Source organism: Leopardus geoffroyi, chromosome A2, assembly GCF_018350155.1.
Source record: "Leopardus geoffroyi isolate Oge1 chromosome A2, O.geoffroyi_Oge1_pat1.0, whole genome shotgun sequence".
NCBI lineage: Eukaryota > Metazoa > Chordata > Mammalia > Carnivora > Felidae > Leopardus > Leopardus geoffroyi.
The window spans coordinates 85,347,393-85,375,256 of record NC_059331.1 but is presented as its reverse complement, the minus strand read 5'-3'; the positions used below and the strand labels follow the sequence as shown (position 1 = coordinate 85,375,256).

At 34.0% G+C, this 27,864-nt stretch overlaps 1 protein-coding gene across 5 annotated transcripts in view; it reads right to left on the bottom strand.

The window, feature by feature from the left end:
- Positions 1-841: 841 nt before the first annotated feature.
- Positions 842-27,864, bottom strand: part of CD36 (CD36 molecule) — a 77,309-nt gene continuing 50,286 nt past the window's right edge. For all 5 annotated transcript variants that reach the window (XM_045494616.1, XM_045494614.1, XM_045494615.1 and 2 more), the window contains 12 exons: positions 21,822-21,982; positions 17,272-17,419; positions 16,655-16,834; positions 15,251-15,342; positions 12,880-12,926; positions 9,912-9,981; positions 8,356-8,543; positions 5,399-5,517; positions 4,305-4,378; positions 3,664-3,718; positions 2,616-2,780; positions 842-1,775 (listed from right to left, as the gene is read on the bottom strand). In XM_045494616.1, the coding sequence (XP_045350572.1) occupies positions 2,616-2,780; positions 3,664-3,718; positions 4,305-4,378; positions 5,399-5,517; positions 8,356-8,543; positions 9,912-9,981; positions 12,880-12,926; positions 15,251-15,342; positions 16,655-16,834; positions 17,272-17,419; positions 21,822-21,982 (1,299 nt within the window). In that variant the 3' untranslated portion in view covers positions 842-1,775. The remainder of the gene's footprint in view (positions 1,776-2,615; positions 2,781-3,663; positions 3,719-4,304; positions 4,379-5,398; positions 5,518-8,355; positions 8,544-9,911; positions 9,982-12,879; positions 12,927-15,250; positions 15,343-16,654; positions 16,835-17,271; positions 17,420-21,821; positions 21,983-27,864) is intronic.

Genomic DNA, 27,864 nt, shown 5'->3' with positions numbered 1-27,864 from the left:
TAAATATTAGAACACACATGCGTTTAAACAATACTAAAGACCCAGAAGTGAAAATATTTTCCTGATACCTAAATGTGGTGAGAGGATATTCTTTATGAAGATTTTAAAGTCTGAATCATTGATTGGATATCCAGATCTTGTGTGAGGTGGCTATGTATGTTTTTCATCCAATTCTTTAGTCCTACCTTGTTCAAGAATTTCCTTCATATATCTCTTAGATCAACATGTCCACTTTTACACATAAGATGTCCAGAATCTAATCTTACATGTCACTAGCTTACAGGGATACCTTCCACCCTCCCCCACTTTCAATTAAATGTAAAGGCACTAAATCAGTACACTTTTGAGATATTCTAATGATCCCTCCAAACTGGCAGTGTCTTTGGATTTTCAGTATTTTCCCTGGAAGGTAATGTGAGGAAAACAAGTTACTTTTAATCAATGTTCATATCCAAACCAGTTACTACTACTTTGTCCTATAAACCACTGTGTATAAAACACAAGACAATGTTGTGCATATTCCCTTTCTGTGAGGAACTTTTTAGGAGGACTAGTTCTCTCCAATAAGTGAACCCTTGCTGAAGAAAGCAGGATTACTTACCAGTATGTCTCCTCATAGAAAGGAAAAATCCTTCAGTTCAGAGCTCAAGTCCTGCTTCTGCAGAGGATGAAACAAAATATCTTTTGTTTGTTTGTTTGTTTTTCGCTTAAAAATTTAGCCTAGGAGAAAGTTGTCATGATTGAATTCAGAAAGCATATGCCAGAAGGAAATAGAGATTCAGATGGAATATTAAATTAGGGTAAATGCTTTGTGTCACAAGAACCATGAAAAACACAGGAATTTAAGGAAGAACATATTTTAATGTTTGAGACCAGTCTTTCCGAGGTGACAAGGGAAATAAGAACTATTACAACAAATAACTATTAACACAATTCAATCCTTGATAATCTTTCGTATGATAATTCCTTTATTGTCATTTACATCTCTTAATGCTAGCACAGGATTCTGAAGTTGCCAAGCATAAGTTGCATGTAACTGAGCAGAAAGATCACAGTCTCCCCATATTGCTAGAAGAGCTTCAGGATGTGGAAGATGACAAAGTTCTTAAACATGAAGAGCCAAAATGTGCTAAAAATAATGTCCATTTGCATAATTAGTGATAAAATATAAGCCCATTTGCTATAAAGTAAGAAAATGGTTACAATGCCTGCTGTTGCTGTACAAAGGATTCCACAGAGAAAGAAACAAGTAATATATAATGAATGGCTCCCAAGGCCAATCATTTACTTTCCATTCTTAAATGTCTTTCACAATTAGTGGTGCTCATGAAATGTGATGTACTGACAGTCCTGGCGTCAGTCTATTGCAACGAATAGGGACGCTGATGTTTTCCCTTGATAAAGAAGACAAGCGTTCAGGGTCCAACACTTGTTGAGAATGTGCACTGTGCTGAATTTGCCACCAGGGAACCAGTTGGTGAATCAGTACCAAATAAAAACAATTGGTTCATGCTTGAGCCAGGTCCGTAGAAACTGAAATTAATTTGTGCACATGAAGAATTTTAAAAGGCTCCGGTTTTGTGTTCAAAGTATAAATTTTTAATATCTTAAAATCAGTTAGAAATCTGCTGCTTAGTGCAAAAATAATGCCACCATTTCTTCAACTAGAAGGTGTGTTTCATAAAAATAAAGCATATTTAATCTTCATTTTGTAGGTCAATAGTAACAATGGTCCTGATGTAGCTGGTACGTAAAGGTCGAAACTCATTTACTGCCTGGAAAATAGAAGAAATGTTATTAATCAGAAAGCAGTGGGAAAATCCCTTACGGATTTTAATCTCGGGGTGCCTGGGTGGCTCAGTTGGTTAAGCCTCCAACTCTTGATTTAGGCTCAGGTCATCAACTCACAGTTGGTGAGATGAAGCCACACATCTGGCTCTGTGCTGTCAACACAGAGATTCTCTCTCTGCCTCTCCCCCACTCATGCTCAGGCTCTCTCTAAATAAATACATATTAAAAAAAAATAATTTCGATCTCCCATAACCTGCCCTAGACAATAATGTATTAATTACTTGTGACTTTTTGCTATAATTAGCTAGAAATAATCAAGAAACAAAATGTCACTGGGGCACCTGGGTGACTCAGTCAGTTAAGCCTCTGACTTAGATCATGATCTCACAGGTTTGGGGTTCGAGCCCTGCATGGGGCTCTCTGCTGTCAGCAAAGAGTCTGCTTTGGATCCTCTGTCTTCTCTCTCCCTCTGCCCCTTGCCTGCTCACACTTTCTCTCCCAAAAATAAACATTAAAAAAATTTAAAAAAATTAAAAGTCAGGATTTTGCACTAAAGCTATATTCGTACTTTCAAAGGTGATAATTTCATTTTTTTATTCCATTCCTCCCAGAACTTAAGATGCAATGTAGTAATCTGCTTGATGCTCATAGGCCTTACTCATTCAGTCTTTGTGTTTTAATTTACATTAGATATCTCAAAACTTGGAGGATATATTGAAAATGGTAGTTGGGTAGACAAATCTAAAAATGTTTGTAGGCTAATTTTATAACCCCTCTTTGGTAAAATGAATACAGGTAATAAATAATTTTTGGTGTATACTTACTTATTTTACTTTTTTTGATCTGCACGCACAGTATGAAATCATAAAAGCAACAAACATCACCACGCCAACACTGAGTAAGATAATTTCTACCAGGCCAAGAAGGTTGATTTTTCCAGTCACTCTTTTTCTAAACATTTCTGCCTTCTCATCACCAATGGTACCAGTCTGTAATAAAGTTAATGATTAACATGATTTGAATAGATGAGCAAAGCAAAATACTTAAAACCTTCCACTTACATATCACTCTTTCCTCCAAATACTTGCATAGGTGTTAGTCATCTGTATCTTCAAGATAAACTAGGAGAATTCACTTTGCATGTCAAAGGCGGCAATAAATGCCAAGGTAGAATACTTAGTGAAATATAATCCTTCCCCCACTTTGCACATGTTATATAGCACTATTGAACATGCTAGGCTTCACTGATCTTCAGAATGACCTTACTAACATCCTTTCCAAAAGATGCTCCCTTTAACCAAGGGAAGTGGCAAAGTTTCAATAGTTTCAATCGCTCTGAAGTTTTATGTACTGCATTCCCCAATTCTGGGGCTAATTGATATCACGGTTTACACTAAAATTATGTCATCAGGGAATAAGATAGACTGCATACACCTATTCTAACCTGGCCTTTATAAGTTTGGTTGACTTTTATTACCAGTATAATATTCACTGAGTCTTGAGTTATTTGGAGTTACATGTATGTATGACTCTTTCTTAAAATAAGCACTATGCCAAGAAAAAGTGCCTAAAGATGCATTTTGAAAATAATGTAAAATGATAGAAATTGCTTTGATTTTCTAAAAGAAAAATACTGAAAACTGATACAACTATGTGATTGGGTTTTCTCAAATATATATATATATTCATATATATATTCATATATATATTCATATATATATTCATATATATATATATATATTCATATATATATATATTCATCTATATGGGCAATGAAAACATATACAACTTCAAAAACTATACATATATATTTAATTTTGAAACACCAATGAAGTTTACTGTTTTTAATGACTGAGAGATAAAAATACTAACCTCATTAAGCCAAAGAATAGGCACAACGTAGTTCCGCTTAAGACCCTTTAATGCCCTGTAATATACATTAAAAGTAATTATGAAAATATATACTAATATATTACACATACACAACAGAAATTTCAGTAGGTACTAGTGTAAATATATGTTCAGAAATTAGTTGCTTTTGCAACTTGGTTAAGTTCCTTGATTTCTGTTCCCTGTAACAAGTCATTTGAATGTTAATATAGCTGTTCCTCAGACATTTTCCATGCTTACAAATCTGTTTAATACAGATATATAATTAGATTAACTTTTTCTAAGCACAGATTTTCTCTTTCAACAAATTCTACCCAGGAAGGTAAAATATGAATTCTGGAAACTATGGTCATAGAAGTATCTGGACAGCTAGCAAAATGAGAGATACCACCAAATACTTAAATTAAAACATATCAAAATATGTGTAAATATCATTTCTATAAACACTAGGCATAATTGTAAATTTAAAAAATTATCATAAGCATTTAATAATTATTTAATGACATTAAGCAAAAGAAGTTGAAATTTTATATTCTTTCCACTTCTTATAAGAATGTGAGTTAGTCTATGAAAAGAAAATACTACAAAAATCATGCAGTGATAACCTCACTTAAGAGACTTACTCAATTTTCTTTGCTGGTTTGACCAATATGTTGATTTGCAGCCGTTTTGCAAATCGTAAAGTGAATCCAGTTATCTAAAAAGAGAACAAACTAATTACCAACTTTAAACAAAAAGTTGTAATATCCAAACTTACTTTTATTATTATGTAAAATTTAATATGACACTACTACTTGAAACTTGTGAAATTAATTGGACATATTAAATTATTACATATCTATAATTACATGTGTATATGCAGGCATATATATGTATGCGGGTATGTGCACACATAATGACTTTGTGCAACAAAATGTCAGGTCTTTAGTTAGATATGTGATATTTAACCAAATAGCTATCTATAAGTACATGTGTATATGCAGGTATTTGCATACACAATTTCTTTGCCCAACCAAATGTCAAGGTTTTAGTTAGATTCGTGATAGTTACCTAACATGGTTTTGGTAATCAACAATATGGAAACACAGAGCTCATTTAATTAGATTCTTAAACTACATAAGGCCAGATATATATTCAGTAAAAATCCATGTATCCTCAGTGTAATTATACTAGTTGTATCATTATTTAAAGTGACACATGACTATTAAAATTTTGACATTTCATTTGACTTTTGAAGAGGAAAATATCAAAATCATTTAAAACTTTAAACTGTTGAGTTACAGGAATTTTTATTGATTTTTCTTGACCCTAAGTGAAATAGATCTTGCCCTGAATTCACATAATACCCATAAAATATCTTTTAATTCCTCATAATACACAGTATCTCTTCATATAAGCAGTATTTACAGTTATAAATTACTGTTTGATGATTATTTTATACATCTCAAATTGTTTTAAGCCAATTAGAATCATTCCCATCATTGGTATTCCTGACCTATGAACCATTAGATAGGCATATAAATTTCCATATGCTGAGAAACTGAAATTTAATTACCTTGACATTTCATAAGCAACAATAGAAAGAAATCAATGTCATTTTGACTGAAATAATAGTAATATATCAAGACTGTGATTCAGTAACTGCAATTAACAAGGAGAGAATTTATTTTTTTTTCAATTTAATGAAACAAATCAGATCAATAATATGTTTGCTTACAGGTTCAACATCTAAGTATGTGCTATGTTCGTCTTCATTTGGATTTAAGCCTTCAATGGGTTCTGCAATATCAGGACTTGCATGTAGAAAATGAGGAAGTGAAATATACACAGGTTTTCCTGAAAACATTTTAAGAGATATTGGAGATAAATAATTTTTCTCATTTCACATACCACTCAAAAAATATTTCCTTAAAAATAAAACTTAAACTTTTTTTTAATGTTCATTCATTTTTGAAAGAGAGAGAGGGGAAGACCCAGAATCCGAAGCAGGCTCCCGGCTCTGAGCTGTCAGCACAGGGCCCGACACAGGGCTGAAGCTCAGCAACTGCGAGATCATGACCTGAAATTAAGTCGGATGCTTAACCAGTTGGGTCACTCAGGCAGCCCAAATATAAAAATTTTAAAATCAAAGAATGCATAACTAGGCTTGAACAATGATTGGGGAGTGAGGGTGGGGGAGAATTATATTACCTGATCACTATTGTACAAAAAGAAAATAAAAATTTATGCATCATCCTATTAAACAGTAAGTTAATGTCTGCTGTTCTTCCTTAGATGTCAATTTTCAATATGTAAAGATGAGCTGCTGAGCATAAAATTTCAATCATGTTCTTGTTTCAGGCAGTAATAAGTCTGTGAACTGAGAATTAATTTAAGAGGTCTTCTTTTTTGCCTTCACATTGACTCCAATATGAAGGAGGTGAGCTAAATAAGATTCCAAGTTTTGTTTTTAAGTCAATTCTTTCAGAGACATATTGAAATCATATTTTTATTTACCAATTTCTAGGGAAGAAAAATCTAGAAATATGGCATATGGACAAGTTGGGATGTTCAAAGTACTCTAGGAATTATTCTTATTTTGCCATCTATTTGAAAGGAGCCCAGGAAACCAACAAAATGAAAAGTGTAACTGTGGAATGGATACAAGCCACATATTCAGTAAGTAGTTGATATAAAAAACATATAATGAATTCATAGAACTCAAAAAAAAAAAAAAAACCACCAGATAACAAAAAATGGGCTAAGGACCTAATAAAATTAAATAAAAAATGGGATAAGGACCTAAATAGACATTGTCCAAAGTAGAAGGGAAATATCGGTATGGTTTTACCTAATAATAACTAAGTTTCACAACACTGGAACACAACTGGGACCTCAAAAACAAAACAAAAATCAAAGCAAAATTATTCTATTACGCACTTCCTTAACTGTCTTCTTGCTTTCTCACTTTAATTTTAAATTTTGGTTGAAAAGGATCTTGGGTAAAAGTTGCATTTTTTAAAAATGTTTATTTATTTATTTTGAGAGAGAGTGTGCACAAGCAAGTGGTGAAGGGGCACAGAGAGAGAGGGAGATAGAGAATCCCAAGCAGACTTTGTCAGCACATAGCCCCACGAGGAGATCGATCTCACAAACCTCAAGATCATGACCTTAGCCGAAATCAAGAGTCAGGTGCTTAACTGACTGAGCCACCCAGGTGCCTCAAGGTTGCATTTTATTTTATGTATTTTTTTCAGTGTTTATTAAAATTCTAGTTATTTAACATATAGTGTAAAACTGGTTTCAGGAGTAGAATTTAGTGATTCATCACTTACATTTAACATCCAGTGCTCATCAAAGTGCCCTCCTTAATACCCATCACCTATTTAACCCATCTGCCATCCACTTCCGCTCCAGCAACCCTCAGTTTATTCTCTGTACATAAGAGTCTTTTTGGTTTGCCTCCCTTTCTTTTCTTGTCCCTTCCCATATGTTCATATGTTTTGTTTCCACATATGAGTGGAATGATATGGTATTTCTTGTCCCTTCCCATATGTTCATGTGTTTTGTTTCCACATATGAGTGGAATGATATGGTATTTGTCTTTCCCTGATGAACTTATTTTGCTCTGCACAATACCCTCTAGCTCCATCCATAGCACTGCAAATGGCAAGATTTTACTCTTTCTAATATTCCATTGTATATATGTGTGTGCATGTATGCATATATGTGTGTGTGTAAATGTCCATCTAATGATGAATGGATAAAGAAGTTGTGGTATATGATATATCTTTATCCATTCATCAGTTGATGGATATTCGGGCTCTTTGCATAGTTTGACTATTGTTGATAATGATGCTATACACACTGGGGTGCATGTACCCCTTCAAATTTGTATTTTTGTATCCTTTGGGTAAATACCTAGTAGTGCAATTGCTGGGCAATGGGGTAGTTCTATTTTTAACTTTTTTTTTTAAAAAGTTTTTAAATGTTTATTTTTGATAGAGAGAGAGAGAGTGAGTGAGAGAGGAGAGCATACATGAGCAGGGGAGGGGCAGAGAGAGGGGGGAGACAGAATTCGAAGCAGGCTCCAGGCTCTGGGCTGTCAGCACAGAGCCCGATGCGGGGCTCAAAACTCACGAACCATGAGATCATAATCTGAGTCGAAGTTGGATGCTTAACCAACTGAGTCACCCAAGGCGCCCCTATTTTTAAAAAAAATTTTTTTTCAACGTTTATTTATTTTTGGGACAGAGAGAGACAGAGCATGAACGGGGGAGGGGCAGAGAGAGAGGGAGACACAGACTCGGAAACAGGCTCCAGGCTCCGAGCCATCAGCCCAGAGCCTGACGCGGGGCTCGAACTCACCGACCGCGAGATCGTGACCTGGCTGAAGTCGGACGCTTAACCGACTGCGCCACCCAGGCGCCCCAAGGCGCCCCTATTTTTAACTTCTTGAGGAACCTCCAGACTGTTTTCCAGAGTGGCTGCACCAGTTTGTGTTCCCACCAACAGTGTAAGAGGGTTTCCCTTTCTCTGCATCCTCACCTACATCTGTTTCCTGTGTTGCTAATTTAGTCATTCTGATGAGTGTGAAGTGGTATCTCATGGTTTTGATTTGTATTTCCCTGATGATGCTCACTCATCATCAAGGCTTCAAATTATATCATGGACTATGACACTGAGAACACTTACCTTCTTTGCATCTGCCAATGTCTAATACACCGTATGATGTACAATTATTGGAGATAACGGTTTCTGTGCAGAAACAATGGTTATCTGGATTTTGAAGTGGAGATGCAAAGGCCATGGATGGAAGAACAAATCTATAGACAGGGATTCCTTTCAGGTTAATTTCAGCTCCAAACACAGCATAGATTGACCTAAACACAGAGAAAAAAGAGCTTTATTCCAGGAACCTAAACTACATTTTAGAGATTTTTTTTCTTCTTAATTTTAGATTATATTCTTGCTTTAAATAAGAAAGATTAGATACTTGGGGCGCCTGGTTGGCTCAGTCAGTTAAGCAATTGACTGTGGCTCAGATCATGATCTCGCAGTTCGTGGGTTTGAGCCCCGCATCAGGTTCTGTGCTGACAGCTCCAACCCTGGAGTCTGCTTCATATTCTGTGTCTCCCTCTCTCTCTCTCTCCCTTTGTCCCTCCCCTGCTCGTGCTCTATCTCTCTCAGTCTCTCAAAAATAGATAAACTTTAAAAAAAATTAAAAGAAAGATTGGATACTCTTGTTAGAATTTTAAATCCTCATTTAATTCACATGAAAAAAACTTTCTTGTGAAATTTTAGGGCATACCAGGACACAATACCTGAGCATGAACTATTCTTTGTTCTCAAAAGCTTCCAAGAGCAATTTTTGCTTATGTATCACCATGGATTATTTACACTGAAGACGTTTCTCATAGTTAATTTCCTCTGTAGATTAAATATTTATATGACTTCCCTCAAATCCTTTATTTGTGCCCAGGTTACATGAAATACAATTAAAATTTCTTTCTTTCAAAACTTAATCCTGGAGAGAAAGGCCACATACTCACTGAGGTACTTGCATGTGAGTCTCTTGATATACATCTCATTATTTACTGAGTGCCTCCATCGTTTACTTAGTACTCACCAACACCTAGGCAATGTGTGGGGCTCTATACCTATTTCTTCTAATCCCCACATAACCCTATATGAAGAAACACTGCTCTCTTCAATTTTACAGATAAGGAAAATACTGAGATATTTTAAATGTTTGCCCATAAACATATGATCTTTAGGAAAAGGGCTAAGAGTGAACTGGCGTGGGCTGCAATGCTTATGTGGTATCTACTGGGTTCCACCATTTTTAAAAGAGGTTGTTAATGTGACATTAACATAGTTCTGTGACAAAGGCATCATCTTCTCTGGACAACATTAGAAAGATGGGGATGAGCTTCTAGACATAATTGCTATTGAATATACTACTAGTTTAGTTTTTTTTAAAAAAAAGTTCACGCTTAAAAATGAGAATAAAATAATTTGCATTATGTAAAATATCCTCCTGTAGCCCTCAATTTTTAGAAAAGTTAATAAGCACATTATCAATTCCATATTGTATTTATCCTGAATAAATCAAGAAAAATTTCCCTATGTGTATTTTAGTCTTCTCAGAAAACATAATTATTAAGTATAAGCTTCTTGGTCTGTGCTTTGTCATTTGAGGAAAAAAAAAATTCTAAGTTACAGAAATACATTAGGCGTCTTGGTCTTACCTGCAAATGTCAGAAGAAAAGAAACGTAACACTCGCGTCTTCTCAACAAAAGGTGGAAATGAGGCTGCGTCTGTTCAAAAATCAAGCCAGTGGCAAGGGATTAGATGTAATGTGTATCCTAGAAAAATCTAGAAATCTCTATTCCAGTATGGTCAATAGAAATATAATGCAAACTGTAGATGTACATTTTAAATTCTTTAGTAGCCAATTGCTTTTAGGAAAAAAACAAAACAAAACAGGTACATATTTTTTTAACCCAATGTATCTCAAATGCCATCATTTCAACATGTAATCGATCTAAAAATTAGCAAAATCCCATGTGTATTTTATATTTACAGCACATTTCAATTCCTTAATAGCAACACAGGGCTAGCAGCTACCATATTCAGTAAGTCTGTACACTATATATATATTCATTGGTATTTAATTTAATGCTAAATTTTCCCACACCTTAAAAATAAATATTTACAAAAGTAATAGCAAAATCACATGTTGTTAAAATTGTGATTGTGTTTGTTTTTTAAATCTCCCCACCCTTTCAGGAGAGTGGCACTTTTATTTCTATGAAATTCACTTAGGACTTCAGTTAAGAGTTATGTTGTTCTTACATTTTATAGGGATTCATTCGTCTGTCCTAATGGTTGAGTAATATTTTAAAAATTTATTAAAATTCTCTCACTAACTAGAATTTCCTCTAACTACTTTGAAATGTATCCATCACCTTACAAAAAGGACTTTGTTGTGTTTATTGAATTTATACTATGGTTATGATCCATGGAACACACTGGATATATGAAGAAATAACTCGGGGGGCGCCTGGGTGGCGCAGTCGGTTAGGCGTCCGACTTCAGCCAGGTCACGATCTCGCGGTCGGTGAGTTCGAGCCCCGCGTCAGGCTCTGGGCTGATGGCTCAGAGCCTGGAGCCTGTTTCCGATTCTGTGTCTCCCTCTCTCTCTGCCCCTCCCCCGTTCATGCTCTGTCTCTCTCTGTCCCAAAAATGAATAAAAACGTTGAAAAAAAAATTAAAAAAAAAAAAGGAAATAACTCGGTAACTCCTCTATTAGCTTCTCAAATAAGTATCACTAAAATGAGCCACAGAACTGAATGTGTTTGTTGTAAACAGTGCCCATCCTTCAATTACGCTTCAACCTTGTGATCTTATTACATTTCACTCATACTCTTGTGATCAATGAAATAGAATATCACATGAATTTGATTGTGGTATTGGGAGCATTGGATATTAGAGTTTAGTTTAAACTCCCCAGATAGGTGACTCAATGGACATCATCTCTAACTGCCTTTCCAACACTTTAACCATTGAAGGAAAAGAATACATTAAAAAGCTGTAAGAATCATTATCTGAAATATCATTGAAGATTATGCCATAATTATTTCTAACAAGTACCATGGAAATAAGTACAAGATTGCAGACTTTTTTTTTTTTTAAACACTCAGATGTGTATCAATATTTTCATGTTCTGTCTCTTACTCACTGAAGGTAGAGGGGACACTTCTATACTGTGACTTTTTCAGTTTTGTTGGTTGCTTTTCCCTGAGGCCATCAACCAAGAATCTCTCTCCCAGTGATCACGTCGGAGTCCTCTGCTCTGGCCAATCTCCCTCTGATCCTCATTTGTTTTCCTTCTTTTTTCCTCTTAGATACTTTTAACTTTATGCCTGATGCTCATGTACTTATATTTTTGTGATTAATGAATCCTTTACCTTCCCTTTTAAAACTTTTTAGCTTTGGACAGAATTGCTTAATAGCTTTTTTTTTTTTTTTTTTTTTTCTTTTCATTACCATGAAGAATCCATTACTATTAAGGAGCAGTACAATCTGTTTCTCTGTATTTAAAATCTGAAATACTACACTTATGTAATTGTTGGAGTTAGTAGTGTTAGGACACTTGACAATTTATTTGCAGAAATGCTTTGTTTAGGGATTTCTTGAAACTTGCTACAAAGCAAACTCAACTGTGTTTTTGCTGTTGTTTTCTAGAAGACAGTGGTAACAAAATTAAATAGGCATGTAAAGCTCAACAATACCTTTGGGAAAGTAAATACCCTGTGTTTTGTTTTTATTCCCCACCCTTTACATAACTTTGTATTTAACTTTCTTCATCTTTAATATATTGTTTTCCTACAGGGTACTGCCTCACCAACTTTGTAAACATCATGCTTCTCTGTCTTTGCTTCTGCATTGCTGAGAGCTCACCTTATCTCAGGTTTTAATTACCTCATGGTATTGATCCCCATTTGCTTTTTAAAACCTTAGTTCTTAAACTAATAGGTCTACATGTATTTTGCTTTTCTTCATGGAGAAGAAGAAGCCAAATCTAACCATGCTGCAAATCTAAGTTCCTTCTACTTTTCTCCCCACTTCTAGTTCAGAATATTCATTTTTGCACACATTTTTCATGGTTAGTGGGCATGAAACCTGTTAAGTTTTTGTTTTTCTTTTTCTTTCATTCTGATCACCTTATTCGGAAATACAGGGCTCGGTCTTGCAACTTCACAGTTTCTACTTCTGCTTGAAATCTCACTTGAAAGTAGATTTTACCTTTTGTAATTATCTTCATTTTTAAAATGTTTCAATTTTAAATCATTTTCTGTACAGTATTTATAAAACATGTGAATATTAACTACTTTTCTAAGTTTTTCTTTTTACTCTTTTACTTCTGTTGCCATGAAGATAGTTCATGTAGTCAAGGTTTTACTAATCAAATGTTTCCCTAGTAATGCAGTAAAGGCTAATCCTCAAGGATTAATCTTCAGAAATCCCATCACATTAGGCAGACATTTACTAAGCCTGTGTAACAATAGACACTCTCAATTATGTCCTTGGGATATAAAGATAGGTAAACACATAACCTTAACACTCAGAACATTGTAAGTACAATGGTGGAATTTGTGGGAGAGAGGGAGGTGGGTTCATGGTGATTATTACCACAAAACAAATGCCCTTACCTGTACCATTAATCATGTCACAATAACTTGGCCAATAGGAGAGATTCCTTTGGAATAAAAAGAAAGGAAATGAATAAACATTCTCTTTTCTAGAGTACCTTTCTCATATTACTTTGTCTATTATGATTCAATATTGCTAAAATAAAGATTAGATGTGTGACAAATGCTAAGTTTAAGCAATGTTCTAAGTCCTGTGGTTTATGTTTTGTTTGAAGGTTTCATCTTGTTGAGATAAATTAAGTGCCCAATACCATTAAGTGCCAGATTATAAAATAAAAAGTGCCAAATGTTAACTTAACACAACTTAGAATAGAAAACAGTTCTGAAAAAAGAAAAAGGAGAAATACCTCAGAAATTTAGATCTCTACATAGCGGAGAATTTTTTTTCCATTTTGAGAAATGAACTATTTGGTAATATGTTGAGTTTTCAAAATACATAGGTAAATATTAAGTGGTTAACTGATGTAAGCTCAGTATGAGGGAGAAGAGGGGTGTAGGGAAGAAGAAAGAAAAGCCGATGTCGAAGAAAGAGATGGAAACATATAGATCATCCATTTATACTTTTCTCCCTTTTAACTCTTGCATAAGGTTGCATTAAAGTAGGACAGAGTTGGGGCACTGGGGTGGCTCAGTTGATTAGGCGTCTGACTTCAGCTCAGGTCATGATCTCATAGTCTGTGAGTTCGAGCCTTGTGTCAGCCTCTGTACTGACAGCTCAGAGCCTGGAACCTGCTTTGGATTCTGCGTCTCCCTCTCTCTCTGCCCTTCCTCTGCTCATGCTGTTTCTCTTTGTCTCAAAAATAAATAAAAACGTTAAAAAAAATAAAGTAGGACAGAGTTTATTAATTTCTATACTGATGTCTAAGTAAGATATATGTATATATATCTGGAAGCAATAAAAATAGTAAAAATTTCTCTGTATCCTCAGCCACTTTTTGGTGATGCAAAACCAGGTTTTTCCCCACTGATAATGTATCATCTAGCGAGATGTCAAGGCAAGTTGTTGCTTCTTTTTAAAAATTTTTTTTTTTCTAATTAGTCTCACTGTTTATTTTTATTTTTTTAATATGTTACTTCTTTTTTAAACGGAATAAACTGTTAATCATGCTCATTCTTGCCATGATCAGTTACATTAAGCTTATCAAATCTTAAACTGAGGTGGAATTCTTACTCTAATTAGAAGCACTTAGTAACTCTCCTCAAAATATCTCTGTAATATTGAAAAGGCAAAAATGCTTGTGTTTCTCAATATACAGTGATGTGATTTCATTGCAATAAGCATCTAGGAGTGTGAGTTTTCCTCCACTATACTTTTCTATAAAAAGATGTTAGTATGGAATCTATAGAAGAAAAACTACTACCTAAGTGATTATTTAATGGTTGTATGCAATTTTTAGATAAGGACTCAGTGTGAGGCAGTGGTTACTTGTATTAATTAATAAAAACCTTTAATCTCTCTGAATTTTGATTACTGTATTCTTTCCAGGAAATAACTGATCCAAAGCATATTTATTAACCTTGATTAAAAGAGAAGATGACTTTCTTCCCTGACATTTATTGAGATTCTTCCTTTGTTACATGATAAATTTACATGATAAATTTACATGATAAATTATGTGTACCCTAGATGATTAAGCAGGAGCTAGGGAAAAAAGCAAATCATGACTATCTACTATTCATTCAGAATAGTAGCAGAGTAGTAATCCAGTAGTAACAAGATAGAATAGTAATCATTCTATTACCACTTCAGAGGAGGCCTGGTCTTTATTTTCAAGTTTAATATGGCAACTTTAGAACTATATTTGCAGTACTAATTCCACTTTTGCACTGATAAAGGTATAAAATGCTGATTTATCAATATAGAAAATTAAGAAATTTTGAAGGAAAACGCCATGACAACATCTGCATGGATTCATTAAGTTTTCAACTTTATAGAGACACATGAAGTCATGCAGTGGAATGAACAATTTTTATTTGATAGGCTCAATACAACAAGTTAAACACACCCAGAAAACTATGTTTTTCTACCTGCTAGTTGATCAGCTGATGTAATGCTTTTCTTCCTTTCATTTGTGGCCGTATGAGTGTACTGTGATGGTGGCCATGCAACAGAGATGGAATTCACTTTGGATTTCTTTATGTAAGAGAACCTGTGTACAAAGGTAAAGCTAATTCTATAGTGAGGCTGATATTTAGCAACTATGCACTAGTGACCAGTTGTCACAACTAAAGGGTTAACACCTCAAAGAACACGAAGTTCCAGGGCTGAGATAGAGGCAGATCTGGACCATAGTTAGTGCCTGTGCCTTAGCAGTTGTTAAATAAATACCCCTCCTGCTTTGGAGTTTACACACTTTACCTGGATACTTACTTTTTACCTTTGTAAGTGTCAATTATAGCAACTTGGCTTATGTTGTCTTTCCCACTGAAAACGGTATAAACTCCATCTGCAGTGTTGTTGTACTGAAAAGATATGTACAAGAAGAAATTACTTCTAGGACAAGTCATAGTTTCCAAGTTATAAAGTATGTAACTCATGTTCATATTTTTCAAATACCAGTTATCGATTACTAATAATTATTTTATGTGGTCTGAAATATATATGCAATAAAGTTTTAAAATTATTGGTCTTTAACATTTTAAAAACATAGGCTATAAATGGCACCTCGAAATAAGTGCTAGGGGTTGAGACAAAGGAAGAAAGACCAATACCAGAAGTTGCCATGATCCAAACTCTAGTCATAACTCAGCCAGTAAGGCAATTTTGATCACTACTCCTATTATATTGAGGTAAGGGGATATTAAGAAAAAACTTTGAGAACAAGGGAAGACTTCTAGAGGTTTTCTAAATGTTAGGATATTTTTTGTTTTCTTTCTAAATGGTATGATCTTTAACAAGTGGATATAAAACTTAGGCCTACAAAATTAAAAATGCAATCAGCCAAGGAAAGATGTTAAGAGTTTTTGAGTCAAAACATAGTAACTGAATCTCTGATCCTTTAAAGCTTTCTACATTCCTATTTAGTGGCATATAACCTTTCAATCCTAAACACTATCTAAAGGTAAAATAACAATAATAAACTGGAGAATATAACTAATATCACATATAGTGCCAAATAAATCAGTCAAAATTCTAATTCAGTAGTTAGCTTGTCCTATTTATAATTCAAAATATTAAACTATTTTAAGTACATTGCCAAATTCACTTTTTCTTTCATCTGCAAACTGCCATTTCTTTGACAAAGTGCATTAAAATAGGACATTGCTGATTTATCAATCTCACTGTGTTCCAATTTAGGCTAACTTTTAAATTTTTATTAACACAAATTTGTGAGAGTTCTGGAGAAGGAGGAATGTTAAGATGAATACATTTAACACAAAGAAAAATACGGTATTAAACTTGATTTTTTGATAAGGGGAATCAAAACAGAAAATATTATTCACAGCCTTATTGGCTTACAACCTATTTTAGACAATTGTGTATTTATCAAAGAATGGAAACCTAATTAAATCTCAGTTTATTCATTTTAAATTTAATTGTTAAATTTAGATGAGTAAAATTTTCTAACTACAGAGCCATCTGAGATAGAGACTTTAAAAAATTAGAATAACCTCAAGATAAATAAATAAATAATAAAAATAATAAAATAAAAATTAGAATATCTACTCCCAGATCAGAAATTATGTGAACACACTAAGTTGTAAAATTATAAATTGCCAATGTCATTATATTTATCTAAGATATAAAAAATCAACATTCACATTTGGTACTCACAGGAAAAAACACACCAACTGTCGTGGAAATAGGATATGGAACCAAACTCAAGAACGGATCTTTATAGCCCCACAAGAGCTCTTTCACAGTTCTTTTTTGAAACATGGAAGATTTTGACTTTTTGATAAGTGAATTGAGTACCACTTGAACAAATGCATTTGGGTAGAGATGGGGTGCAGCCTATAAAAAAAAATCACTGTTTGAGACATCAATTTTAGTATATTTTTAACACATAGATGGATTTAATACGAGCCTTAAGTTTAATAGAAACAAATCTAACCTTATCTTTAAAATTACTGCTCAATCTTGCCAGGACAAAAAGTGCAATTTATCTAATCCCTAGATGACTACATTTCTCTGCCTCAGTGCCAGTCACAAGGAGACATTTAAAATTCAATCCTATTTTTTTTTAATGATAAAGTAGTCTTCCAATTCAGTTGTTATGATTTTGTCATTTTTCCAAATGATGCTAAAACCATTCAAAATAATGACATAGGAACATATTTTTATTAAAATGACAAAATGAAGAATATCTGATGAGAGTTCTAATCATAAGATCCACTACAGTGGATCCTAGAGTATTTCAAAACCAGTACTTTTGTTGTTGGTCTACTTACTGCTACAGCCAGATTGAGAACAGTCCAAGTGTCATTCTCTGTTCCATCTGATAGTGAAGGCTCAAAGATGGCCTCATTGGGCTGAAGAAAAGAGACTGTGTGGTTCTCAGGATCATGGGTTATATTTTTTTTGGCTAGATAACGAACTCTGAAAACCAGAAGTAAATAAAATTCAAAATAATTGTCTCAAGTGAACAGGTCTCACAATGCCATCCATTCACGTAACAAATAATTTTTGAGTATATAGAATACATCACAAGTGATGCCAACCAATTGGTTTAAAATGACAAGTAAGCCAATGCGGGGTCTTTAGTGTATTAGAGGTGATCCCAAATCTTCACAACATAGGAGAAGTAACATGTGTCATTATGAGAGCTTATGCAGAGTCCAGGGGGAAACCCAGAACAAATATAAATCCAGGTTTGGGACTGTCATAGTGGGAGTAATGATAGCCATTTTGGTAGCAATTCCACCCAGGTGGTCTGAATGACAAACAGAAGTTTAGGTGGAGTGGGGTAAAAAGACCCATGGTGTATTGTTAGAAACACAAATTGTTGAATTTGGATGGATTGCAAGGTGAGAATAAGGAGTATCATGGGAAATAGAGCCACAGAAGTAAGCAAGATCTCAAGCATAAAAGAGTTGCATCCTATCCTCAAATGTTTGGCCTTGATCCTGAGGGTAAGGAGGAGACAGAAAGGTTTCAGTAGGGGAATATTAAGAGTACATTTTCTTAAATGAGAAAGAATGTTCTAAGTACATAGCGTATTCAGCACTGGCTTTTCCATATTTTCTAGTACTTTAATGAGAATGAAAGATAACTAATGGAGTATAATTTCCATTTTACAGGTCAATTCCCCTCACCATCCCTGCCGTATATTAAATACCTATTAGTTCTAAGCTCCTGGCTGTAAAATCTCTAGGCTTATAAGTACCAAATACCTTTTAGGAACATGGGGAAGGGTGAATGAATAATCTTCATTATTATGAAGAAAAATCTTTTCCAAATACAAGATGTTTATTGAGACAAAATGAGGTATATATCATTCATTTCACTATCATATATGTGAATGTCCATACATGAGATGAATAGATAGCTAAAGTAAAGACTGAAAACCCATGTACAAGGAACAACATTTCACTCCGGTGTAATAAAGTTGTAAATTCCTGCAGGGTAGGGATTATGAGTGTTTTGTATCCACAGGCAGAGTGCCTGGCACATATTGAGTTCATGATAAATAATTTTTTGCATGAATAAACAAATTAGTTAATGGCTCACATTATTTTAAAAGAGTTCACAGTACTATAGAAAATTTATTTTTAATATAATGTCATCAAAGCCTTATTATTTATTCTTCTTGAAGTACTGTAGACATACCAGTAATATACAAATATGAAAGAGCACCCAAGACAGTCTGTTACTAGTCAACTTCCAGTTTTTCTTATATAATTGTATTTTAAATTACAGAACCTACTATTAGCATTTAAAATTGAAGTACTTTAATTTTTAGCAAAATTTATGTATGTAAAATAATTGAAACAATAGCAAAATGTTACCCACATTCCAATATACTTAAGTTGTACTTACAGCATTATACCAGTAGATGGCACTAAGAGAAAAATCTTTTAACTGAGGCCTGTGTTTAGAAAATACTTTTAGAAGCAGAACATAATTGCTCAATTCTTTTGTTTAAAAATTAAAATGTACACAGATTTTGGAAAGTGTTGGCTAATGAGGTAAAAGGGAGAAATTTGCCTTAGACTTTGCCCCAAATTGCTTTCTTTGTACTCCTGCCAAAGCCAAGTAACTTAAAAAAATAAAAGATGAGGGGTGCCTGAGCGGCTCAGTCAGTTAAGCCTCTGACTTAGGCTCAGGTCATGATTTCATAGTTCATGAAGCCCCATGTCGTCAGGCTCTGTGCTGACAGCTCAGAGTCTGGAGCCTGCTTCAGATTATGTGTCTCCCTCTCTCCCTGCCCCTCCTCCACTCACACTCTGTCTCTCTCTCTCAAGATTAAATAAACATTAAATTTTTTTTTTTAAATAAAAGATTAATGTTGGACCTGAGAATATTCTAAAGGAATTAATGAGTCTTCATAGAGACCACGTAATTTACAATATGTATAATTAAGATCTCAATCCAGGCAATTTCATGCTTTGACCAATGCTGTACCTTGTCAAAATTTCAGTGAACTCACTTTAACAGACATCAGCCAAATAAGCTGTGGTTGTGTTTGAAGAGGGACATCCTCCTACACTTCCAATTTCAAATGTATTCAGGGTATAATTTATAGGGAGGCAGGTTCAGTAAAACTTATTAGCTGTTAGGAAGAATATGAAATTAACTTTTTCTGAAAGGTAATCAATTATTTTCTTATTATTTAAGGTATCCAGACAGACACTAATGACTCCATTTTGGTGACATCTTAAGATGAACCCTAGTTTAGAATTCCCTTTAACATTGTTATATAAATGGGATTTATTGTTTATAAACTTTAGCTGCAAATCCCACTTCCCTAATTCAACCTTCCCCTCATTGCTTCTCCAAGTAAATCTAAACTAACCCTTTTGTCCCTTAGAGAGATAGGTTAAAGTCTCTAAAAAGTAACTATGTATTAGCTCTCTAGGGCTAGATTCAGTATTGTTTGTTTCTACATATCTCAAGGAATATCTTTAAAAATAAAAAAAAATACCCCTGCAAAATAAAAGTGAAAGAGTTCTCAAATTCTAACAACTATTCAGTTTCCTCACACGCATGCAGTTCAGTCAAGTTATAATTTTTTAAACAATTTTTCTTAGATTATTATTTCTTAACAATTTTTTTTTGGAGTAAGATACTCGCATAGGCTTTTTTTTTTTTTTTTAAGTTTACTTGTTTATTTTGAAAGAGAGAGCACAAGCAGGGGAGGAGCAGAGAGAGAGGGAGAGAGCAAGAATCCCAAGCAGGCTCCGTGCTCTGTGTTAAGCCGATAACTGAGTTTGATTGCATGACTCAGAGATCATGACCTGAGCCATGAAGCCACGATCAAGAATCAAACACTTAACAAACTGAGCCACCCATGCACATCTCATATAAGTTTTTGATAATAACATGGTAACTTTAAGACCATGAAAAAAACATTTTCCAATTTTTTTTTTTAACAATGAAAACCAAGTGTGTGAATAGTCACAGTATTGAGTACTGTGAATAGTCACAGACATATGCACAGAGACAGGAGACTTGGGGACAATTACTAGGACAGAAAAGGCACCAAGGCCCTCTGTAGCTTATATATCACATACTATGGCAGCAGCCACTACCTTCACAACTACTGTTATTTTATTATACTTTGTGTGTGAGTAGTCAATCTAAAAATATATTAATGCATGGAAAAGAAACTATATAGACTATCTAACACAGATATTAAAACTATGAATTATATGAAATCATAATAAATATGTAATTTTGTGATAAGAACTGATCAAAGTAAGTAACCAGTTGTAATTATCCTTGGGGGAAAATCACACATTTGTATAACAAATGATACAGCAGGACTTAATGGTGTTCCCACATGGATATCATAAATCTAATCTTTGGTTACAGTTAGTGCTTTTAACACCTCAGTCCCCCCTTGTGTTACTTTGATAGTTGGAGAAAACACATAGTATATAATTTAAATAAGAAATAAAAATACATACAAAAATCTAGGAGGTGCCATCTCTTAGGTCTGTGTAAACATAAACAATCACTTCATATCCCTTGGTGTCAGTTTTTTAGTATACAAAATGAAAAGTCCTAGCTAATCATTCCCCTCTAGTTCTAATACCCGAACATTCTATTTAGAATTGTGTTAAACTATTAGGGTATATAAGAGAAAGGCATAGCATTTTGGTCTCAGTTCTAGAAAAAATATAAGAATGAAGCCACTGAATCAATATAAACACCCATATGACTTGGAAATTAGTTTCTAGAAATCTTTAGCAGGTACTGCGGTTACATAAAATCAGTTTAATGCTGTGGTTCTCAAAATTGAGTAAGTACTGGAATCACCCAGAGGATTTGTAAAACTCATTGCTGGGCTCCAACCCAAGAGTCTCTGATTCATTTGATCTGGGAAAATCTGCAGATTCTCAGAATTTGTGTTTCTACCAAGTTCCCAGGTGAGGCTGTTGCTGTCGGGTTGGGAACCACACTTTGAGAATAACTGATAAAATGTATGCAATTTTAGGATCTTAAAATATTCTGGTTCTTAAAATTCTGATAAGATTTTTTCTATTATGCATGCATATGTCAGAGTTGTTGAGAATGTATGTCATAAGTGTAAAACACCCGTGACTTCTTAAATGTAGGGTGGTTATCTGATACTGCTAAATTTATAATAAAATCTGTATTTCTTATAATCATTAAATCCTTAAATCAGGATTCCATATAGGCAGAAACAAAATATTTCATGATATTTTACTGGGAAACAGGAAGAAGTACATCTGAAAACAATGGCATTTTTCAAGTGGAAGTTTTTCAGAAATATGTATGGTCAAGGAAAGAATGCCACTTATTTGTGAGGACTCACCTGTACGTGTAAGGACCTCTTTGTTTAACTTTAATTTTGCTGCTGTTAGCTACCACTTCCTGTGGGTTTTGCACATCATAGATCCAAAACTGTCTGTAAACTTCTGTGCCTGTTTTAACCCAATTTTGATAAGCAATGGTACCTTCCTCAAGTACAACCTCCTATGAAAAAGAAAACAAGTTTGGGTTATTTCTCTGTAGTAAATATGGGCACCTCTGGGAGTTTATAACTTTGTTAGCCAAGGCAAGGACTAAGCTCAAGTACCTTCTTCATGAGAACCTTGCCACACAGTTGCAACAGAAATGTTTTCAAAAAATTACTATAGCAACCTCTTCTTGTCAACCTTTTACAAAGGGAATCAGGGTATAATATTGCAGACATGGCTGTTGATGTAAGGCCAACCATTGGCAAGCTTTAGAGTGACCCTATATTGCAACAGTTATAACTTATTAAGCAAATTTTATTAAACCTAACAAAGTTCCTACCAGGTTGAACATTAACTTCTCTGCTGTCCTCAGTTAGATTGATGAGACAAAACAGAAAAAAGAGAGAAAAATCTGGTGGTATTGAAAGCTTTAACTTTTCCTCAAAAGTTGGACACTTCAGAAGATGATCACTTAACATTTATTAAATTTAAAAAAAATTTCTTGGTGAAAAACACAAATTTGACTTCTTCTCTTCAAAATCCTTCTCAATCACTAACTTAGTATATATGTGACAACTAAATAAGACATGTTTCCAGAAGCTACAACAGTCTAATGTTATTATTAAAGTTATTACTTATACAATAAAAGGATGAAATGAGGAGATTATCCTATTATTATTTTGTGGAATTCGTTAAAAATCACCAATGCACCATGTAGTAAAGATAAACAAGTGGGAAAAAATGTCAATGAGGTAATCACAAAACCTCATGTTAGAAACGTGTTCCCTTGCTTTAGATGCTGTGGAACTGGATGGAAAGTCACCAAACCACTCAGGGTCAATATCATTATCTATAAAAGAGGTGGTTATAGATGATCTCCCAGTTCCCTTCCCCGGCTTTCACTGTCTTAGCCCAAAGTCTATAAGGCTATAGTAACTAGAGCAAACAGAGGTGATTTGGTAGCAGGCAGTATTCCCAATTAAGCACCTTGGGAAGAATGCCTAGAATGGAAAGCTCTACCTTTGTGCTTGAGGAAGAGGAAGAAAAGTATTTCACAGAAAATGAATCCCAGCAGATCTATGAATACAGGAACAATCTGATCTATTTGTTTCCTTCACCTGGAAGCATCAATTCATAGAATGATGACTCAGGAAAGGACATTGAACAATATCATACTTTCTAGGAGAGAACACTGAGGCTCTGAGGAACCAGGTGGCTGGCCCATGGGTAACCCAGGCAAATAGTAGCAGAACTGTGATGAAAATCCTAGTCTCTGACGCTTAGACTAGTCCTCTTTCATACCATGCTATTACAGTCTTTTAGTTTTCCTGTCACCTCTGCACTTAGTTGGTAGAAGTAAGATTAAGTTTCATATCTCCAGGATATGTTACTTATTGCTTAATCCAGAGAATAAGGAAATTCCTTAGAGATGAACAGGGAACCAAGCTGAAATGCTATTACAAAATCCTGTGCTGTTGCAATGCATTTTCACTGGGTTCACTGTTGTGCTCATGTTGATGTTAGACCATTACTTTTTATGACCAACTGTCCTTGAAAAACTTTTTATTAGTTCCCCAAAAATCTTATTTCCAATAGTAACAAGCTCCATATTAAGATAGAGTTACATGCAGATCAAGCATGTAAATATGTTTGATGAGATCGTTGAAGCTGAAAGCTATGTTAATTTACCAATTTCAAGAGATTTTATGAGGGGAAGATACAGACGAACCTACACATTACTACCTTTGCACTATACAAATCTTAAGGACAATGCAATATCAATTATTTATCATACACCTCTTAAGGCACACATTTTACATTAGTTCTTAATGAAAGAAACTCAATTAATGTTTATAGAATTGAAAAGGAACAGTGATGGAAGATACTTGGCAGGGCAGAAAACCTCCCTAACTCTAATGTGTGTGCATTTAACATCAAAAGACTAGAAGTGCATCATGCCTTTCTTCTAAAGGCCAGGAATCACTTTGCCTTATTTGTTGATCTGGAGATATTTTTTAAATGGCAAAGATGAAACGCAAAAAGTTGAAATGAATGCATTGAATTATTAGCTGTTAGAGTTAGGGTCATTTAACCCCATCTCTATTTATTCAGAGGTAGAAATGAGTCCTAAGAAAAACAGATGATGAGTCAATGTTATAGGACAACTTTGTAGGAGGTAATGGAGAAATCAGGTCTTTTTACTCCAATCTTGCATAGTTTCATAATGCCATCGTTTGTTCAGAGCCAAAGAAAAAAAGATTGAAGCGGTCAAAATAGGAATGCATTTCTTCTGATCCTAAGACTACTCTATGTATTAGAAAATTGGGTAGCCACTCCTTGAGTACCAAGACTAAATCAAGCCACAGGTTCCCTTAATTTTAAAAGGAGCAAAAGATTTTACATCATTTGTGAATTTAAAAGGCCTTGAAGTTAAGTTGGATTTGCACTATCTAGCCAATCTTGCAAACCTTTCACTAAGTTAGAAGTACAAAGCTGATAAATGAGCACATGAAAAAACAATATAATTCAAAATCCTCTCATTTGGCTGATGTCTACATCAGTATCTGTCCCTGACTTTAAGCATGTAGACTAGTCCCAGGGCTGGCTAGATTCCAAACTAATGACACTCTTATGGCATGGTCTCCAGTTGGGTTGAAAACTATTGACCTTTGAAACTTCTATTTTGTTACATTAATGTGAAAGCAGAAGTTTGGAATAGTAGTATCTTGTACTTTGTTACATACTCACTAGATTATTGCTTTTGCAGGAAAACAGTGTCCATCACCACCACTGGCAACTTTAGGGTAATTATTAAAATGTCCTTGATAACTTCCCATGGGTGGAGTAGATAGAGTACCAATGTGGAAAATATGTTGTCCCATTTCTCAAGGATCTTGTAAAGTACTAATAGACAGGATCGTGTGTAGCAGATTTTAACCTATGAGTTACATTTCCTTATCCTATCCCTACCCTGAACATATAGAGTGGCTTCTTCTCTCCGGGTACAGAGTAAAGTGTTTAAGAATGAAACTCGATCCTATGGGTTTAATCCCCAGTTGGGTGCCATGGTAACCATTAAACTTGGGCAGGTTAATTTTTTTATACCTCAGTTTCCTCATTTGTAAAATAGGGATAATAATAATATTAGGTTGAACCACATGAGATTAGTATTTTGAAACTCAACATGAGTTGAATATGGTTTAATTGAATATATAGCCTTCTAGCTTCTTATAGAGATTAATAAATGTGAGCACTTAGAACAACAGTGTTAGCACAGAGCTAGCATTCAGTGAATGTTGGCTATTATACAAATCCTATCTACTCTTTGGAGGAAGAACTCTAATGTTTACTCTCCAGAGTAAATGGAGATGTCTAACCCAGTCATGTGGCAATAACTCATGTAGTATACGGTGACACTTCTTTTTCTTTAAATGATTTAATCATTTTTACATTTATTTTCACTGCAGTGACATCAAAACTTCCTTAAAATGTTCTACACTGTGTTTCTTCATATTGAAAAGAGTCTTCAGCCTTTCCAGTTACTACCACAATTTGTTCTGGTTAGGACCAGTTACAAACCATTTCCCCACATTCAAAAAAGTTTGTATTATGTACATGGGCATATGTGTGCATGCATGCTTGCGTGTGCATGCTCACGGAGACTGAATTACAATGTTAGTGGCAGCTGTGCTGAGAGTCAAAAAACGACTTCAGTCTCAGATTATCAAGTCATCAGTTAAAACACCAATTTGGGGAAACTGATTGGATTTAATGTTTCTGAAACCCAGGTCATTAGCCTCCAAAATTTATGTAAGAACTTAATATGGGAGATTCTGCATTTGGCTTGAGTAGTAAATTATGTTGATATGTCAATAAAAATAGGACTGGGGGAAAAATTATATATGCTTACCTGCTATTTCTTGAAACCCTTTTTAAGTAATTTTATTATTGCTATTAAAATGCTAATGTATGTAGTGTTTAATTCATTTTTATGCCTCTATTTTAATTTAAAATTTATTTTGGACTGTTTCATGTTCATGCTTATGTTCTCATATATTATCATTAGCATAATTTATACAAATTATTTTTTCATATCTGGAAATACAATAAGCACATATTATTGAAGCAATATAAATGTTAATTTATATTATTAAAATATGGACTATTGAGTCCAATATTGGCTATTTTAATAAACAACTAATTATTTCAACTTATTTTATCTGAAAGCATGTCTTACAAGTTACTAAAGGATTATTCTTTTCAGGAAGTGTGCAAAGAAATGATGTATAATTTAACATTAGTCTTTTAGGAGGAAAGAAAGAGCTTTAATTTCCTTCTTGGTGTTCTATACTTAATATCATAGGGAAATTAAAATTTATTTAAAATTACTACTGTTATACAATATTCATTAAACATTCATCAAGTAATATTAACAGTGTCAAGTGATAAATTATCTTTTATAAACGGTGGCAGGACTTTGACCTTTTTCCAAAGTGCTGTGCCAGTTTCTATATTTGTGGAAGCTAATGCCACTGACTTTGCTTGTCTACATAAGGTTGCATAAATCTGTTGGCTCCACTCTTATCTGTTAGGAATCATAGTCAAAAGTACTGGTAAGAAAGTTCTCAGCTGTAATCCATAAAAAGCATGAAGTCCCTGGAAAATATCCCTTAAAAATTAAGAGTAAAATGAATGCATGTGTATATGTATACATGTGTATATATACATCTGTATATTTGTATACACTATACACACATTATATATATATTTTTTAATGTTTATTGTTAATAAATATTGTTATTTATTGTTAATGTTGTTTACATATATGTGTATATATATACACATTTTATATATATATATACATATATATGTGTATATATATGTATATACATATATGAAAGAAATAAATTTTCTGGACCATTTTAGACCATTTTAAATGCCAGTTTCTCAGGGTGCTATCTCTTTTAGAACTGGAAGATATCATAGAGTCCCAGCTTTGCTTTATGAATGAGATAACTATGGGATGATTTTCTGATCTTTTTTTTTAATTAAGCAACTTAATAGTTTTAAAAGGTGCTTGTATATAGGTAATAACTTTCCCAATTTGCTGTTAGTCAATTAAATGAAGAAAGTAATCTTCAGTGAGTTTCAGCGGCAAAAACTGACTGGTACTAAAATTATTCTTTGTTTGTAAAATAACAGCTTTACCCCAAATGATTTGGCTCTTTGAGTTTACACATAATTCAGAGATTTGACTCCAACTGTATTTCAAACAGATATATATTCCAAACTTACTTTTAGAACAGTTTTGTAAACTAAAGAAAAAAGAAATACCCTGTATAAAGAAAGAACAAATCCCAGCATCTTTATAGGACTAAAGTTGATAAGATCAACATGACTATATGGAAATCTGAGAGCAAAACCAGGCTTAGTTTTAAATGTATCACAGATTCTGACCATTGGAGAGGTTCTGGTGATTAGTTTTAGGCTATAGATATGTGGCAGGCATACAATATAAACTATCATTTAATATTTTTGGAAACTCATTCTTCCTTAAATCTGTTTTGTGCCTCTTTTTCCTTCTAGGGTCTAGATCCATACCATCCCCTTTTGTCTTGTACAAGATTGCACAGATAACTCTTATTTCAAAAACAGGAAGAGAAAGCACTCTATTTCTTTGTTGCATACCTCTCTTTATTACCCTACCCTACTGAATTTATATTTTCAAGAACATTAGTAACCATGTCCTAATCATTATTTCCTGAATTTTCATTTGCCTCAGAGCATTTTCTCTTTCTTTGAGCACTAGCCTTATATTAACCTCCAAAGTAATTACACTCTTCTGTTTTTATTTCTTCATTCATAAAATCATTTTTTTTGTTTTTATACCTCTGAATT